Source organism: Polypterus senegalus, chromosome 3, assembly GCF_016835505.1.
Source record: "Polypterus senegalus isolate Bchr_013 chromosome 3, ASM1683550v1, whole genome shotgun sequence".
NCBI classification, from domain to species: Eukaryota; Metazoa; Chordata; class Cladistia; order Polypteriformes; family Polypteridae; genus Polypterus; species Polypterus senegalus.
The window spans coordinates 305,559,124-305,578,850 of NC_053156.1; the positions used below are offsets into that span (position 1 = coordinate 305,559,124).

General features: G+C 47.7%; 1 protein-coding gene across 1 annotated transcript; it reads left to right on the forward strand.

Moving 5' to 3' along the window:
• The first annotated feature begins 7,416 nt into the window (after positions 1-7,416).
• Positions 7,417-19,077, forward strand: LOC120526725 (potassium channel subfamily K member 17-like). The gene is made up of 6 exons (XM_039749880.1): positions 7,417-7,641; positions 10,230-10,344; positions 12,664-12,830; positions 14,280-14,448; positions 16,817-17,060; positions 18,906-19,077. Exons 1-6 carry the CDS (start codon positions 7,417-7,419, stop codon positions 18,937-18,939), a joined length of 954 nt encoding a protein of 317 aa, XP_039605814.1. The 3' UTR covers positions 18,940-19,077.
• Positions 19,078-19,727: the final 650 nt, after the last annotated feature.

The window sequence follows — 19,727 nt, forward strand, 5'->3', positions numbered from 1 at the left end:
CCCTCACAGACACTCTGAACCCCATCCATGGACCCCCATGGACCTCAGGTTGAGAATCCCTGGCCTACTGCCTTGTGACGGTGGCAGGTGGGCTGCCCCGAGTCTATTCCACTTCCTGGAGACATCGATGGTCATAACCAAGGATGGACTGAGGCAGGTGGGGACACATAATTATTGAAAAATGACAACATTGACGGTGTCACTTTTATGGTGCAATTAAAGTCCATCCAGAAGTAAACGACCATAAAATCAGTGCAGAAGAGCAGGTCAGGACGGGGAGCAGGCACTGGCACACCCACCACATGATAGAACAGCTCGGGATCCCGGTTGGCAAAACCCCTAAGCAGACAGGTGGTCCAGAAATGACACTCTATGGGCCACAGCCAGGTGTGACGTGAGTGTCCCTCCCCTTGGCCAGGTCCAGCCACTCTGGAGGATCCTGAGAGCCACATGGCCGTAGTGCCATAACTGACGCTCCTTCACAATGAGGGTCATGCGTCTCATCTGGGACTCCGTGAGCAACACAAAGTCAAGCCACTCATGGGAGTCCGGATTGGGAGGGCATGGGGGAGTCATGAGGTCACTGGAAAGGGGTGTGTGGCACAAAAGGATGAAGGTCCAAGTCTTTAGAGTCCTATTTGTGGCACATGGATGCCATCCGGTGACCTGAGATGAAGACTGGACTCCTGTGTCTCTTCAGAGGGTCCTTGGGGGCTGCTGGTTTGACTTTGTGTTGCTCACAGAGTCCCAGATGAGGCACATGACCTGCATGGTGAGGGGGCATCAGTTACAGAACTACGGCCATGTGGCGCCATTACCCGAGGGTGATCCAGCTCGCAGGATCCTCCAGAGTGGCTGGACCAGGCCAAGGGGATGCCCACGTAATTGGGTGGTCATTTCCAGAGTGTGGGACTGGAGTGCGTGTGTGCTTGGGGGGTTTGCCAACCAGGACCCCAAGCTGTTTCACTGTGTGGCGGGTGCAGCAGTGCCCTGTACCCCATCCTGATCTGACCTGACCACAACTCTGCCTAAGCCTGTGCTCTGTCCAGGCCCCTCACCTGACTCCAGGTAACCGCCGGCTTGTTCCTCCTATCTGCACTTTAATAAGCCGCCCGTTGGTGTCACAGACATGGAGAAAGGGTGTGAGGTCGGCAGAAAGCTCCACAAATCAGGCTGCAAGCTTCCTCCTCCTGCTGGCTGAATATAAAGGAGGAGGGCGGGACCAGCAGTAGGGCCATCAGCATAGCCCCGCCTCCTGTATGGGGCGTGGTCTCACATGTAAAGACACAGAACTTGATAAACCAACAGAACAGAAATGACATCAAAATATGAAGAATAAATCATTTGAAGATAGCAAGAGCCCCCGGCTGTCACCCAACACACACACACTGTACGTCTGTTTGCCATCCTGTGCCAGGTCCACTTTTGCAGACTGCGTCACCTGAGCCGTGTTGTATATTTACCTGTAGGCTGCAGTGGGCCGCGTTGACCCCTGTCTTTTGCATCAGCTTTGTTTAAGCTCCCCTGCTTGTTTCGCTTCCTTCAACTCATTTGCCGCTTGGACTGCTAGAAGGCCCCGAATGCCAGCGGGTCACTGCAGTTCATCATAAATGGCTGAAAGTACACAGGGAGCTCCTGCAACAACACTGAAAAGAGAAATGAGCACCCAGCAGGGGGCGCCAGTGCACCGCAGGACAACCCCAAGCACCCCGGGCCACTCAGCAGACCACCAGACATGCAAAGCTCCTCAGGAAGAATCCCCACAGACACAGCGGCCTCACTGGCATTGGAACCTAAGACTCTGGGGCTACGAGACAGAAATGGTTTAAAAAAATCAGGAAGTACAATACGCGACCACCTGCGGGCACCTGTGGGCACCCATAGTCAACAAACAGCTTCAACTCAAGGGGCTCCAGTGGTGGACCAGCAGCCAGTGGGGCAAGTCATAAAAAACATCATGGCATCTGAAGGGCAGCACAGGGAATTAAGGTCAATACAATTGGATGCCACTGTAGATGTCATAATGGCACAGTGCCCAGTCCTGCCATACCACTGACTGAGTGCCCTCTGTGGAGTTTGCATGTTCTCCCAGTGTCTCTGTTTGTTTCCCATTGGGTCTAAGATTGGCTTTCTCTGTCCCAAAGACAAACACCTTAACTGGTGACTCTAAACTGGACCCCCCTGGTATTGGCGTGTGTGTGTGTGTGTGTGTGTGTGTGTGTGTGTGTGTGTGTGTGTGTGAGTGAGTGAGTGACACCCCATCATGGACCCATTCTGCCCGGTGCCCAAAATTACTCAACAGGCTTTGCACACCAGTGATCCTGAAATTCACAAGGCAGGTTTAAGAATGTCAGGTTATGGACAGCACCCCATGCAAGAGCGCCCCCTGTAGACGGGGACCTGCATACAAAAATTAAATGCAAACATTTCTTTATATCACTTATTTTAAATGATCCGATTACGGGGTCTTTATTGTCACGTATACAGAATGCAGTGAAACTCCTACTGGCAGCAACAGGCAAGAACATCATCACCAGCTGGTGTCACGATGAGGGTGGAGAGAGCAACCCGCCTGCCTCACCAGAGGGCAATGAAAGGCGCTATATGATAGAAAGATGAGCACTACTGTATGTAACGAATAGACAGACAGATATGAAAGACATGATAGATAGATAGATAGATAGATAGATTGATAGATAGATAGATAGATAGATAGATAGATAGATAGATAGATAGATATGAAAGGCACTATATAATAGATAGATAGATAGATAAAGCGAAAGGCACTATATAATAGATAGATAGATAGATAGATAGATAGATAGATAGATAGATAGATAGATAGATAGAGTGAAAGGCACTATATAATAGATAGATAGATAGATAGATAGATAGATAGATAGATAGATAGATAGATAGATAAAGCGAAAGGCACTATATAATAGATAGATAGATAGATAGATAGATAGATAGATAGATAGATAGATAGATAGATAGATAGATCTCCAATTAGAGGTCACCTATAGAAGATGGTGGCACTATCGTGGACCTACCATGAAGGAAGGTGCTACACATATTGCACTTTTCCAGAATATTCCAGAATTCCCCCTCATCTGACTGATCGGAAGCTGACGTGTCCTTTGGTCGATTTTGTGGTTGGACGAGGACTGACTGACTCAGACGTTTTCGGGGGCCACTAATGTCATGGTGCTGGCTGAGCTCAGGCCGTTGTCTTGGGTTTATGGGCCTCTTTTTGAGTTTCCTGGGCCACCTCACAGCGTGTGTGCCCTGCAGTAGACAGTGAAGGGGGCTGTGGGTGGGTCACCCATCCTGGTTTAAGTGGCTCTGGCTGCCAGTGTGATGAGTCCTGGGCTTTGCTCACAACTGCTGCTAATGAAACTCCAAGTGGAGTCTTTCCAGAATGGGGTGGCACGTCACCACAGCGTTGAGGTTCATAAAGCTAAAGGTGGGCTGCATGTAGTGCCTTGTTTGTTAATGAAAGGGTTAAACTGAAGCCTTTCGTTTCATGATTGGCCCATACAGGACCCTCTATAGTGTTATGCAGGTTACTCCCATTTGAGACCTGCCAGGGTGCCATCATCTTGAAAGGAGCTATATTAAATCCAAGAGGGGTCCACATTCACACCCCTTGCCACCCGTACCAACTTGCTGTGCTGAGTCACTTCCATTGTCTGTGAGAAGACAGGAACAACATAGTGAGACGAGGCTCCCAATGGAAAGGCGCCATATTTGACAACAGACATCACTAGTGTCCTTTGTGTCACTTCACCTGCCTGCACTCAGACTTTCTAGATCAATCTCAGTGTAAACAACCTCAGAGAAAGGCGCTATATAAAAGGCTTGTGGGTAATGAATAGCAGACATCAGAATTGTAGAGTTGCTTTATATTTTGACTGTTAATTCTAATTAATTGAAATCCTCCATCAGCATATCAACTTTGATTGGTTTCTGAGACCCCCTGTAGGACAGGACACAGACATGGAGGTGTGACAGTTGCTCTCCAGGGTTACTGGCAGCACTTGGTGATGCCAGTGGCGTGATAATCAAGACCTCAAGTCATTTGCATTGATTTAAAGCATTGGCTTTGTGCCCATCGGTAAGCTATTGAGACACACCTGCTGCCAGAGGCCGAGGGCACAAGCTGAGCTGTCATTGTCACCGGAGTCCTTAGTAAAGATTTACAGAGAGCCGTAAAGGAAGCTGCATTTGTGTTTGTTGCCCTTGCTGCACACTCCATATCTGCTTTGCCCACAGCTGTTGGGTTCCCAGGGTGCTGCCCACAGTTAGATAACAAGCTAATTACAATAAGGTGACTGTCACTCTGTGTTTGCTTTGTTTTTGGAATTACTCAGGTGAAGTGCCTCCTTGTGGCATTAAGAGCTGCATGGATGAGTAGAGCAGACATACCTGTCCTCTACACTTGAATGGCTACAGTCCTGGTGACATCTAATAGCTGGCAGTAATGGAACACAACTGCTCTCTGTGGAAGCCCCAGCCAAAATCAGGCCATGTCTAGGATCCTGCCGACTACTCCATTGTCCTCTGCCATTCTCAAAAGGATCCTCCTCTCATTTCACAAGTCTTCAAACTCTCGTGTGTTGATCATTAAGGGCCAGAGTGTGTATGGGCTGACCAGGAATCGTTGGTGGCTTCATTGTGTGCCAAGTCCTCGACTGGCATGATTGCGCTGGTTTCCTTTCCAGTATGGAATCAGCTACAGAGCTCTGCAGGCCAATGCAAAGCAGGTGTACCCCTGCCATCGGGGATCCACAGACGCTGGCGTTCTCACTGTCTGTCCCAAAGACCCCACCAAACATACATTCAGTCACGTGGCCTGTCAGCGAGTCTCCACCAATCATAATGAGTGAATACTCACATTATGCCTGAAGCCCCGCCCTCCGTCCTGACTTACTGTATGTTTTGGATTGTCTGTCTTTATAATAGCATGATGCCATGGTGGCACTACCCAGCAGTCTTGGGGTCAAATTCTAGGCCCGGTATCTGCCTATGCAGAGTTTCTTCCAGGTATCCCAGTTTTCCTCCCACATCCCAGACCTATTCAGGTAACGTTAGCTGGCAATTCCAAACTGGCTCTGTGTGAGTGTGCCCTCTAATGGACTGGCATCGGTAAGACGGAGGTTTACAATCAACTCTAATTTGGCCCTGTATGAGTGCATGTGGATGTGTTGGTGAGTGGCGCCCCACCCAGTGCTGCCAGGAGCATCAGTGACCCCCTGTGACCCTGAACTGCATTAGCTAGTAGAGTGAATCAATGAATGTTCATTTTATTAAACTCAGCGTACTGATGCCAACTTCCCCAGGCTGCCAATCGATACGTGTGGGCATCCAGCTCATTGTCACTTTAAGCTGCGAGATTTTTCCTTGGAGGGACATTGTTTACTTTTGTTTTTTTCTGTAATGTGGCTTTGTGTTGGCGCCCATCGTGAAAGGCGCTATATAAAACAAAAATTGATAAATTGGCAGGATGCTTTGTTGGAGATTTGTATTTGGTCTCAAGTCACCTTGCTCTTGTGCCTCTTGTGTAAGACGCTATATAAAGTAAGCGTTAACTACTTGGCAACACGTCCCCTTTCTTATATTGTGCTGCTTTGTAATCAGCCTTATTTTGGTGGCTGTTATGAAAGGCACTATATAAATTAGCACTGACTGGTTGGCATTCTGCTTTGATATAATGTGCTGCTTGTAATTTCTATATCCTGTGCTTTGTAATCCACCTGGCATCAGTGCCTGCTATGAAAGGCGCTATATAGAGTAACAGTGGACTGATCAGCAGTCTGCTTTCTTGTCTGGCGTTGCTTTCTATTCTTTCCTGATGTGTTTTGTAAGCAGCCTTGCCCTAATGCCCGCTGTGAAAGGCGCTATATAATATAAGCCTTAATGGATTGGCAGTCTGTATTGTGTTGCTTTCCTTTATTTCTACTTCATTAGCAACCTTGGTGTGAAAGGCGCTATATAATATCAAGCTTGAATAACTGGGAAGCTTTAATAACTGGGCCCAGTGTGAGTGGCCATGTCTAATATGTGTGTGCAACTGGCATCACGTCCAGTCTTGGGTTATGGTTGGCACTCACTGCTACTGGGATAGGCAATGCCACACTGAACTGGATACGCTGGTAAGCCACACAGATGGATGGACAGCTGCTTTTGAATTAAATTGTCTTTTAACCAACACCAGTATCTACAACTTACTGATGCCAGCTTTCCCGTGTTGCCAGTCAGCTCCAGGGATTTCATGTGATATATATATATATATACTGTATACATATTGTTATTTGTAAAATGCATTGTGTTGGTTTCATTGTAAAGGTGCCACATAAGACAAACATGAATTGATTTGCAGTCTGCTTGTATTTTCTTAATTTGTGAAAGGCACTGTATAACATTAGCATGGACTCATCAGCAAGTGTCCTTGATGTTTTGGGTTGCTTGGCATTTTCCCTTTTGTCCTGTGTCAGCTGCCTCGTTCTGCTGTCTGGGGTGAAAGGCGCTATACAAAATTTGCATGGACTGCCTGGTGGTCCTTTTTTGCCAATATGCCTTGTGCTGCCCTCTGTCTTTTCCTCTTATGGATTTCATTTGTAGCCCTGCTCTAGTGCCTGCTGTGAAAGGCGCTATATAGAATAAGCACTGGCTGATTGGCAGCCTTTCTTGTTAAATTGTGCTGCTTTCTTTCTTTCTTTCTTTCTCTAGGGCCTTCTGTGAAAGGCACTATATAATAAGCATGAGATCATCAGCACTTGTCTCTGTTTTCTTCTCTTGTGCACTTTGTAAGCAGCCTTGCTATGTTGCCAGACGTGAAAGGCGCTATATATAGCCTAAGCACTAACTGACTGCTGGTCTTCTTTCTTGTGTTGTGTTGCTTTCAGTTTTTCTCTTCTGTTCTGCACTTTATAACCTTTATGTTATGCTTTGTCAATACACCTTGTGTTGCTTTCTTTCTTTTTTCCCCCTTATGTCCTTTCCTAGCTGTAAAAGGCGCTATATAAAAAGCGAGGAGTGCTCATCTGTCTTCTTTCTTATATTGTGTTGCTTTCTATTTTTTTCTTGTCCAATTTGAAAGCAGACCCAACTCTGCTGCCTATTGTGAAAGGCACTATATAACACTATGATATATTGACTTGGGATTGAGTGTGCCAGCTGAGTGCCCATGAGTGTGTGCCCCCTTCAAGGTTGCTGTACACCTCGCACTTTGTGCTTCCCTCTCTTCCCAAGTGCCAGTTCACGTGAACCTCCCCCACTCCCCCATCGTCACTTGCTGTGCTTTGTTTCATTTGCATGGCAGGCAGCTCCTTCATGTGATCGCCGAGATTTGACTGCCTGCCCCGGGCCACCTGCTCACCTGAAACCCAAACCTGCAGTGAAGTGGCCACAAACATGCTCAGCTGGTCAGTCTTCCCCTGGTGCCGCGGGTTTCGAATCCCATCCACGGTGGTCCTGACACTAATCTACATTGTCTACGTGCTGGCTGGTGGTGCCATCTTTTGGAAGCTTGAGGGAGATGTGGCCTTCAAGTACATCACAGAGATGGAGTCCAAGAAGGTCGAGGTGCTCAGCAAGTTCACCTGCATCGACAGGGACTCCATGAATGGCCTCGCCCAGGTAGGTGGCCTCTGATGAATCGGCCGCTTGGCCACAGTGGTCATATCTCAATCTGGTCCTCAGTACGTAAGCAAGTAGGTGTGGGGGGAACTTAAGGGGTCAAGCTTCTGTTGCTATTGGTAACAACTGCCCAGGTGCTAACAGATGTCAGAGACATGAGGTCACAACCCTACATGATGAAATCATTAGAGAGCTGCTATATTCAAAGGTACAACCTGTAGGGGGCAGCACATGTGTGGCACTGCCATATGTTCTGGCTGTCCGTGTTGGGACAGACCCCCTAAAGGAGGAGATGACTAAGCTGTCAGACATCTCTGCACTCCTGACATGTAACACTTGAGAGGAGGGCATGTCGGGCTATCTATCTATCTATCTTTCTATCTATCTATCTATCTATCTATCTATCTATCTATCTTTCTATCTATCTATCTATCTATCTATGATATAGCGCCTTCCATGTCTATCTATCTATCTATCTATCTATCTATTATATAGCGCCTTCCATGTCTATCTATCTATCTATCTATCTATCTATCTATCTATCTATCTATCTATCTATTATATAGTGCCTTCCATGTCTATCTATCTATCTATCTATCTATCTATCTATTATATAGTGCCTTTCATATCTATCTATCTATCTATCTATTATATAGTGCCTTTCATATCTATCTATCTATCTATCTATCTATCTATCTATCTATTATATAGTGCCTTTCATATCTATCTATCTATCTATCTATCTATCTATCTATCTATCTATCTATCTATCTATCTATCTATTATATAGTGCCTTTTATATCTATCTATCTATCTATCTATCTATCTATCTATCTATCTATCTATCTATCTATCTATTATATAGTGCCTTTTACTCTATCTATCTATCCATTCTATAGATATGACGTCATTTTTGTGCGTGCGGCTGCCGTCTTTTAGTTTAACTAACCGAATTACTTTTCAATTTCGGTTCACGGTGTTCTAAATGTAACGTTGTAATCGCTGCATCACACAAACGATGAATTTCCGATGAACGACCAATGAGAAATACAAAGGGCAGCAAATCATAAATGGCGCTCAGCTGACTGATAGAAACCTAAAGTTCTCGCAGGTTCCAAACGGCGCTCTTTTTAAGATGAACAGCCGCAGACCTGACGTGGTGCTGGACGTGACATTCCGTGGTGGGCACCAACCACGTCGTGGCGCCACCGTTATGCCACAGGGCTACGCTCGGGCTGGCAGCACATGGGGTCGCTGATGATTCGCTACATTTGCGCTAATGGCGTTTTTTGCGAGTTTTACCCACTGAAAGACGCGCACAGGTGACGTTTGCCAACAAACTCGGAGTCGCTCGGCTCCCCTTTACCAGTGTAGACGCTATTATGTTTTATCATCTGTTGACACGCGATGAAGGCGTACTCGATTGGGCGGCTCGACTAACAGACAGTCACATCACCGGACGATAAACCAACAGAAAAGTTAAGTAAACTCAAATATGTCGCGAATAGCCTCACAAAACGCACAAAGTCGATTGTTAAACGGGAGCAGAATGAGATGCGTCTTTGTTTCTTCTATAGCGCCTTTCATCGTTATCTGATACCCGCCCAGTCTAATTCAGGGTCAATAGAAGTCGGAGCCCATTGACACAGTAGCGCACCGGGGACGGGGTGCCAGTCACGCCACACGTCTATAGGCGGCACTCCTCCACACGGTGTGTGGGCTGAGGGCGCTGAGCGAGTTTACAGGTAAAACATCAACTGGAAACTTTACTGAAATATGAAAAATAAATCATCAAATACATAAAAAAAAATACCGAGGTGCTTAAATACACGGAGACACAAAACCGCCTCAATAAACGGGTCATCAGAAATCAAAAGTAAATTAATCAATACAACTGAGAATCTCGAATTGACCGAAGAAGATGAGGGAGGAAACACCGGAATGGATCCTGATGGCATATAAGAGAGAGTAGCAGAGAGATAGATAGATAGATAGATAGATAGATAGATAGATAGATAGATAGATAGATAGATAGAGTGAAAGGCGCTATACTATATAATAGATAGATAGATAGATAGATAGACAGACATGAAAGGCGCTATATAATATAATTAATAAACAGATGAACGATGCTATCTAATGACCTCTCTGGTGTAACAACACATACACTTACAGACCACCTTACAATAATATTTCCTGCCAAGCTCCTCCATGCCGGGGGTCCCAGATGATTTCCAGAACTTTCCATGTGCCGTCCTCTCGGCTAACTCGCTGCCTCAGTCTGTTTAGCTTTGTAAAAGTCATCACCTGGCCGCGTACATTAGGGTGGGGTCTCATTTAAAAGGAAAGCAAGCCCACACCTGGAGGGCATTCATGCCTGGCACCTTGGCACTCATGTTAAGTCACAAGCAGTCCCTATAATGCCTTGGTGATGCCTCCATTTGGCTGATCTTTTGTCCTTCCCGTGCCATTTGAGGTTTGGCTTCAGAGTCAGTTATGTTCACTGGTGTGGACACGGGTGGTGGCTCCATGACATTTGGCCACTTTGTCCTTCACATTCATTGCTGTCCACCTCCTGTCCCTTGCAGGTTATTATTCAGTCCTACAAAAATGGGATCAGCCTCACGGACAACCTGACCATTCAGGGCTTCTGGAGGTACAGCAGCTCAGCTGTGTTTGCTGCCACAGTGGCCACAACAATAGGTGAGTGACGTCACGCGAGGGGTGACAATTGTGCACTATAAACCCCCCTCCCCTCCCTTCTTTCACAGGTGATCCTACTGATGTGACATTGTCACCAGACAGAAAGTTGTCACATGTAATGTGTTGAGCTCCTGCCTGAACATCGGCATGTGGTCCTTCAGTATCAGGTGAAGAAGACCACCAGGTGGACAATGCAGAATACTAGCAGTGAGTTACATGAGCCACATGCAGCCATTAACATCCCAAACCTTCACTTCAGCTTCACTGCGGCCGCCCGGCTTCTTGTGCAGGTTCTATATAGCGCCTTGTCCAGTGTGAGGGGTGACTGAAGTTTGCAATCCCAAGTGAGTTTCCCCCGAGAATGAGAAGCCATCCATTCCACATTTGAGTCTCTTCACCATCCAGCCACCCGTCTTATCCTGGTGCAGAGCCATGGCTGTCATGCCAGTTCATCCTCACATTCTCACTCATTGCCAATTTAAAGGCATCAAATGACCTAAAGGGCTGAACAGAAAATTCTCACTTGGGCACAGGGAGAACATTCAAACACCACATGGACAAGAATCAGGATGAGACCTGAACCCAGGGGCCGAGAGGCAGAAACACTAACCACTGTGCCACCAATGCCAGGGACTGCTCAACATTTAATTAACAGGCAAGTGGAGGTGAAGCACTGGCATCCAGGGATGGCATGAGCCCATGGGTAATCACATAAGGTGAGGCTGCATGCCAGCACACCAGCACCCCCTCCAGATGACACCCCACAATCCTGTCAGTCTGGAGATATCTAAGCAGAGTGATGCCAAACTGTGCCCAGGGTCTCAATCACTTAGGCCTCACTGAATTTTGGAGGGGGGAGGGGGGGCTTGTGTGAATCCGGACTGCCCTTCAACACTACAATTGGAAATCCTGCCACCTCTCATGCCAGGGGGATGAATTGTTCAGAATATCTGACCTCCCCAGTCCATCCATTATTCATTCATCCCAAGTAGGACAGGAATGGCAGATCATCCTGGCTGACTGCGTTGCACCTCCAGTCCTGTGGTTCTTCCATTATGGCGTCCTGGCTGGTTAGGGATTCATCCTCAGCTCCAGTTGCGATGCCAGTCCATCCGTTGTGGCACTTACAATACCATGTAGTGTACATCTGATATGTTGAAGAGCGCCCCCTTGATGTTTTGAGCCCAGAGCTCTACTGTGTGCATATTTCATCAAATAATGAGAGTCTACTACAGATTTTGACACCCTAGGTGACCACTGGTCCCAGTACTTCAGAGGACACATACCAGTAGCATCTCACCAGCTCCCTCGACTTCAACTGGCAGTTCAAATGGACATGTTCTCTTTGGCAGTTTGGCTATGTCATGTTGTGCCAATGGCTGGTTGGCATGTTTTCTGAGCACGGCTTCGACATTTGATGGAAGTCTTCATCATCTACTGGCTAACTCGTGAAGACTTCCAATCTCCAGCAGTAAAACAAGTCCACCATAAAATATCGAAATAAGACGCTGATGTTAATGTCCATCTCCTCCATGCCAGGTCATCAAGCGTCTTTGAAGAGAACTGTAAGCCTCAGCACCCTTCAGCAAAGCTGATGTCCCTGCAGATGTAACTGGTGGCCAGCAGGGGGCGCTGTATCACATACCTGTTATGAAGAGGGGGCACTGGTGGGCTAAAGTGCATAACCCTAACCCTGACCTTAATCAGGTGGGCTGGCACTGTCTTGATAGTATTGGAGAAACAACCAGTCCATGGCAGGACGCACACTCACACACGTCACACACACACGTCACACACACACACACGTCACACACACATCACACACACATGTCACACACACACTCACACACACACACATCACACACACACTCACACACACGTCACACACACACGTCACACACACACACGTCACACACACACACATGTCACACACATATGTCACACACACACAGGCCAATTGGGAATTGTCAGTCAGCATAAACAAGTGCGTATCGAAGCCCCACACAGACAGGACACGAGATCTGTGAGATGCCAACACCAACTGCTGCTGCCGTGGTGCCCCTTAGAATCAACACAGGAGGCCCAAATTCTGGACAGTCAGGACTTGCTGGGCGTCCCGCATCTAAAAGTGACCCCCATCTGGACGTCTGGTCACTTTCAGGTGACAATATGTCACAGCTGAATGTAACTTGAGGGTCACAAGCTGATCGATGGCTTCCCCAGACTGATGCCCAGAGACCATTGAGGGTTAGGGGGTGGTATATGAGGTCAGCACCCATGGCACTCACTCTCTGCTTTGTGGCAATTTTGTCTCCCAAGGCTACGGAAACATGGCCCCCAGCACTCCGGACGGCCAGATCTTTTGCGTCTTCTTTGCGCTTTTCGGGATCCCCCTCAACATGGTGGTGCTGAACAGAATTGGCAAGTACATGCTGTCCATGGAGAAGAAGGTCAGCGCTTCTGTCGGCAGGAAGATCAACTGCCAGGTAAGCAGGGTGGTATGACGTGGTCACGAGAGCGAGCGGTGGCACCAGTTTCTGACAGCCAGCTCCAGTGCTAGGGGTTGAACCACTGATCAGCTAGTTGGTGATTGGCAGGGGTGTTCTCTCCAGTCCTGGTGATGCCATTTATTGTGTTGGCAGAGAGAAATCCTGAAGTGTCTCCTTAAGGGGGCATCGTCAGTGTCTTTTATGCCTCACAATCAGAGTGGCGTAAGCACTTGAACAGACGTGATAAGCTGCCATTGTGCTTCACAGCCCCTCAGTGGTCATTTCCACAGGATGTTAAAGAACTTGAAGAACGAGAGAGGCCATAGAGTGGAGCAGAATGTCATTGTCACCTACGCTACAAGAACAAAGTGAAATTCTTGTGCCACCATCATGGGGCAGATTGGGATGGCGGAAAAGTAATAATATAGAAACTGTGGGTCTTGGGCCAATTAAAGATGAAAATCCCCCCTAAAAGCTGATCTGGGCAGAGGTGCACCACTAGGGGGCACACTGCATGGTGTTATGAAGTGCCCATAGTGTCTGGATTGAATCTTTCTGTTGGGCACAACAAATTCCCAGCCCTTACAGTATCTTGGGGGGATCAAAGCCGGCATGTCCCCAGGGGCGACTGGAGGGCAGTGACATTTAATCCTCTCTTTTGGGCAGCAACCCTAGGACAGATGGTGTGGTGTGGCAGGATGTAGACTGGGTGACCCTACATGGTGGACAGAGGTGTCCAGTTGCTAGGAAGGCAGCTTCTCGTCTTGGATTCTTTGTCCCTGTTTGTGGGGGCTCCTCGTTTTTATATGTTAGTAGCCCTTTGGTATCTTTGTTAATCTTCCTGAATGGCACCAGTAGGGGGCGCTGTAATTGCTGTAACACCAGGCTTTTTTCTGACTCAGGCAGTGCTGTTGTCTACTGAGCTTTCTGGTGGGATGCACACCTTGCTGGCTTGGTATATTGGAGGCTGGCATGAACTGCCTCAGGGACAAAAGCCCTAAATTACTAGGAATAAGAATTAAAATGAGTGTGTGAATCTCACGGGCCTGGCAAGGCTGAAGTGCATGGTGGCGTATGGGGTCTCACAGCTCTTTAGGACACTCCAGGTGGGAAGTTTGAACCCGAGGGGATGCGTTTGTGTTAAGTGGTGACATAGCAGACCCACCTGATCTTGTCCTGTCCTGACCTGGTTTAGCTGTGGCTTACTGAATCTCTGGACTGGCATTAAAGAAGAGCCGGGATGAGACCCCTTTCTGTCTGTCACGTGGCTTTCTTATGGCTTTGTCTGATCGATGCCACTTGGGCACCTCAGTATTCTCAGATAAAGTGCTTGTGTGTGACCAGATGGTGGTGGCTGGTCACCTCTGAGGTCAGCTGATCCCGCCCCTGGTCCCGCCCCTTTCCCCTCACCACACTAATGACACTTTCTATTGTCCTTTTGGCCAGCGCACCTTGCGGGTTGCCATCGGCTTGCTCTCTTTCCTGGCCGGACTGAGTTTCTTCTTCTGCGTGCCCACCGTGCTCTTCCACGAGTATGAAGACTGGACCTACCACCAGGCGTTCTATTACTCCTTCATCACTCTCAGCACCATCGGCTTTGGGGATCTGGTCGCAGGTAAGTAAGTGAGTGAGCGAGCGAGTGAGTGGGTGGGTGGGTTGAGATGTTCACAGGTGCATAAGCAGCCCACTCAGCTCCCTTAATGGTCGTCAGCCTTTTGTTTTGACTAAGCACTGGCAGTGCCCATTGCTGGGTGTCCTTGGCTTGCTGGAGAGCTAGAAAGGCAGATGGTGCACCAGGTAGCAGAAGGCACAGGTGGCACTCTGGTCCTGTAGCAGTTCAACACCCCGAGCCCCTGGGTCTGTCCTTTCAGAACTCATCATGGAAGGAGCTGTAAAAGATGAAGACTTTACAACTCGGCCAGCATCACCATCTGTCTTCTTCTGGCCTGTTGGTGTCAGATTAGCTCCTGTTGAGAATCCTTGAGGTCAGTGCCAGCTCAAGCGTTCATGCCACGTGTTGCACCCAAACCATGGAGTCTTGAAGGCAACTGCTATTTGTATGTTGCATGAAAGCCCTTCAAGTTCCCGATGTCAAAGACATTCATACTGAGGAACGGCACCGAGATCCCCTGGCCTTTCCAATGTGAGTGTTTGTGTTTGCTGCTTCTGTGATGGTTGACAAAATGCTGCACCCCAAGAATCATCTGCCCAGTTCACCTAACTGGCACAGGACTGGCCAAAAGGTGACCAAAGGTGAAAAGGTCAAGCAGAGGTCTGACGATGAAGAAGGAGGGTTAAGCAAGAATTTACCAATAGGGAGGGAAAGGTTTACATGCAGGAGATGGAAGGGGCGGAGCTTCAGTGAAAAGGGGAGGGGCTCTAGTATGGCCTTACAGTGAGAGACAAGGGGGCGCTGCAGAGCGCTCAATGATTGAATGTTGAGAATGGTAAGATAAGGAGGCAGATCTCCAAGGGGTGTGGCTTCAGATAAGCAGTGGAGGAAATGGGTGTGGCTTCTGGGAGGATAGGTGGGGTGCACAATGGCACTACAAATGAATAACGGAGGATTATGGGATAAGGGGCGTGGCCTCAGGCAAGAGAAGAAAAGTAGATGTGGCTTTGTGGAGAAGGGGCGGGGCATTGGTAGCCATTACAACCTTTGGAGCTCCGCTGAGACTTGAGGCAGCGTGTTCAACAGACAGGGGGCGCTAGAGAGCCTTCTGGTGGTGACTGACAGCGAGAAGCTGAATAAGAGCAGAGTCGAGGCTCATCAGAACAGCAGGAAGTAAAGGATGAGATAGAAGGGGTGGGGCTTCAGAGGAGACACAAAAAACAGATGTCACTTCAAGGACAAGAGGTGGCACTTTGGTACCCATTTAAACTTTTGGAGATTTCCTGCTAGTCCAGAGGCAGCGCCATCTACAGACAGGGGGCACTAGAGAGTTTGTTAGAGTTGAAGAACATCTGGCAGGTGCAAATTAAGACAAAAAGAGAGGAAGTAGAGAGGAGGGACGGGGCTTTAGGTAGATGTGGCATCAAGAAGAAGAGTCAGGGCTTGTTAGCCATTTGAACTTTATAGTGCCCTAGGGACAGTCCTGCCACAGACAGCATCACAAAGGAGGCGCTGCACAGCTCCCTCGACCCTGCTGTTAATGGACAGTAAGAGCTCGTGGTCAGCACAGGTGAGCCACTTTGGAATGGCAGGTAGAAATGAAAAGAGGAAGTAAAAGAGGAGGGGAAAGTGGCATCAGGAGAAGGGGAGGAGCTTTAGAAACTACTGAACCATTAGGAGCCCTACTGAGAAGGGGTGGGCCAGTGCAATCTCTAGGGGGCACTACACTGGCTGCTAGTGTTGAATGATAAATCACATCAGAATGGAGAACAGAGGGATGAGAAAGAAGGGGCGGGGCCTCAGACAGCAGACTAAAAGGGGCGGGGCTTTGGACCTCTTACAGAAAGTGTTGAGGCAGCGTGTTCTACAGATAGGGGGCGATACTGAGCCGACTCTGCACTGGTGTGGATGGACAGTAAGAGCTGATAGTCAGCACAGCTGGGCCTCATTAGAGGTGGCAGGTAGAAATTAAGGAAAAGGAGGGGAGGGGGCGTGGCCTTAGTAGCGATTTAAACTTTTGAGCCCCTACTGACAGTCCTGGCGCAGAGCATTCTACAGACAGGGGGCGCCAAAGAGCTAACTGGAGCTGACTGACAATAAGAGCCGGTAAACTGCTCAGCTGACACGAATGAATACAGGAAGGGAAGGGGAGAAAGGGGCGTGGCCTTGATGAAGATAAATAGGGCGGAGCTTCACAATACTCAGAATAGCAGGGGGGCTTCAATGTCTTTGATTTCACAACATCACAGGAGGCCCATGGCTTGAACCCTCGGGTCAGACTTTGGACTTCATCTTGTAAATTAGTAGCAGAAGGGTCACCTTAGAGCTGGGACTTTCTAATGTTGTCTCCCCTCCCTGTGATCTTCTCCAGGTATTAACCCCGACGTGACCTATCCGTCCTGGTACAGAGACTTCATGGGCTTTTGGATTTTCTTTGGCTTGGCTTGGCTGGCCCAGGTCATCAACTTCTGTATCAACATGCTGGAAGATCTGAGCAGCCACCTCAAGCAGAAGCAGGCCGCCTTCCTGGAGAGGAAAGCACTGGAGGAAACCATACAGGAGCAGCTGCCGTCTGATCACGAGGACAACAAGGAGGACGCGAAAGACCCCAAAACGTGAGTGAGTCGGCCCCCAAACCGATCCTGCCAACTTGAGCATCTCACACGGGTTTTGGTCATTTAGGTTTCTTTCTGCTGTGCACCCAGGTGTCACTTAAAGGTGACAATGCAGTGTCACCCTCACCAGCCTTGCTATTTTTTTTTTAAATTCTGCGTACCTGCTGCCCCCTGCTGGTCCCCAGTGTCCCAAGCCTTCGTGCCCTCTGACTTACAAACAGGTGCCCATGTGGGTTAAACCTCCAGGGCATTACTCACAGCGGCTGGGCATGCACCCCCTGGTGGTATTACAGTGCAGTCCTCTACCACAGTGACTGCTCAGTTTACAGTGCTGGGAAAAAGTATTTGCCCCCTTTCTAAAATCCCATTTTGTATATTTATGTTAGAGGAAGGGTACCTGAGAAACCATGGAATAATAATTAGTACTAAATATATGAGAGTAATAAAGTTAATCAGCACTTACATTGCCTGTGTGAAAAGGTAAATGCCCCCTTAATTCCCCATACAAACAGCTGATCAAGGTTCATTGATAATTTGAGTCAGCTGGTGAAGACACCCTGTGCCAATTCGTTTTCTCCTGGTTGGTGCCATTTTGTGTTGCCTGAACTCGGGCGATGCCATGTTATATATAAATATGATGCCCGTTGCCGGTCACATCATCATGCAAAGGGCATTTAAGACGACAGCCCGCATGCTTCTGCATCCAAATCTTTAGACTATAAAACTAACAACAAAAAGACATCACAATGGACATTTAGGCAGGTAGCGGGTTATTAGATTATGACGGCAACTTAATTTGGGCCAATTTTAATAAACCTCCTGTTGTCATCACAATACTGGGACATTTTCTAAGCCCACTTAATCCTGAGCAGAGTCACGGGGAGCTGCTGCCAGTCCCAGCACAGAGAGGGCGCAAGGCAGGAACAACCAGTGGGCAGGACGCCAGTCCATCACAGCATCGCCAAACCACAAAAAGCTGCCGGCCTTTGGACTGTGGGAGGAAACCGGACCACCGAGAGGACACCCACCCAGACAAAGAGAGAATATACAAACTCGACACAGGGAGGACCTGGCACATGAACCTCGGTCTCCTTATGGCAAGATGGCAACGTTACCACTGTTCCATCATGCTGCCCACCGTAATAATGATCATTGCATACAGTTTATTTATATAGCGCCTTTCCCATGTTCATAGCACTTTACAAAACAATCAAACTGTGACAATAGGAACAAAAGTACAGAAAAAAATCAAAGTAACAACACTGGATAGACAGTAACATATGCTTTAAAACTAAATTTGAAGACAAGCGCTGGAAAGAAACAGTTCTATATTAGTATAAGAAACAATAAAGCAGAATACAAATGTAGGAATTACAGGTGAACGTGTTATGCAATTACAAATCAGATGGCAGCAGCCGTCTTTCAGCACCTTTCAAAGGGTCGGGGTGGGCTGCACGTTTGAACTTAAAACCACTTAATAAAGTTTTAAAAAATAAAACAAATGATCGACATAAGTGCCAGAAAATAACAAGCCACAAGGCTGTACACTGGGCGCCAGTCCACCACACCGTCCGCTCACGCACAGGATGGCCACTTATCAACACACACACACACACACACGTCATGAGCGAAAACACAGACCCCACAGAGCGTGCTGTCCGAGACCCTGCGGATTCGCGAGGTGTGCCCCCTAGTGTCTGTCTCAGGGGTCTTGCTGCCTTTGCGCGGACTGCACTTCTGCTTTTTTTTTCGTTCTCACTGTGAGACTCGACTGGAATCAGTTTTGAAATGTAAAGTGGTGCGTCATGGCGCTATATGAGAATGATAACTGATGGATTCTTTCAGGTGCACACAGAAGGCCAGCAACACGACGCAGTGAAGCCGTGAAGACACTGAACTGAATCCCCCCGATCATCTCAACCCTCCTCACCTCTCTGGTCTGCGCATCTGACAGCCTCCAGGGGTCAAGACCACCCACGGACATCATCTGGGCATCCAGACCTCCACCATCTCACAGGACCAGAAATAAATGGGGGCTGAGCTGAGGAGTTAAAAAAAAAAAAAAAGTGTTCTGGTCTATTCTTGTGCCGTCTCTCACACCGGGGGTCTTACAGCAGTGTGCACACATGTGACGTATCTCACCCCTTACTGCTACCCCTTCAGTATTGTAAAGCAGTTGTGTGCCAGCAAAGCTGTGAGGAGGGCATGCTGGTCTTTTGTAATCAAAGAACCTTCTCTGAGGTTTAAAGTCTGTCAGTCCATCTGTTTAAATGAAAACGCCTTTCATCTATCTATCTATCATATAGCGCCTTTCACTCTTTCTTTCTATCTATCTATTATATAGCGCCTTTCATCTATCTATCTATCTATCTATCTATCTATCTATCTATCTATCTATCTATCTATCATATAGCACTTTTCGTCTATCATATAGCGCCTTTCACTCTTTCTATCTTTTATATAGCGCCTTTCATCTATCTATCTATCTATCTATCTATCATATAGCGCATTTCACTCTTTCTATCTATCTATTATATAGCGCCTTTCACTCTTTCTCTCTATCTATCTATTATATAGCGCCTTTCATCTATCTATCTATCTATCATATAGCACCTTTCATCTATCTATCTATCTATCTATCTATCTATCTATCATATAGCGCCTTTC

Excerpts from the sequence above, each read along its gene's own strand:
- LOC120526725 (XM_039749880.1), top strand. The coding sequence starts at position 7,417 with ATGCTCAGCTGGTCAGTCTTCCCCTGGTGCCGCGGGTTTCGAATCCCA. Across the intron at positions 7,642-10,229 it reads CCATGAATGGCCTCGCCCAG|GTTATTATTCAGTCCTACAA; the intron begins GTAGGTGGCCTC and ends TGTCCCTTGCAG. Across the intron at positions 14,449-16,816 it reads CTTTGGGGATCTGGTCGCAG|GTATTAACCCCGACGTGACC; the intron begins GTAAGTAAGTGA and ends GATCTTCTCCAG.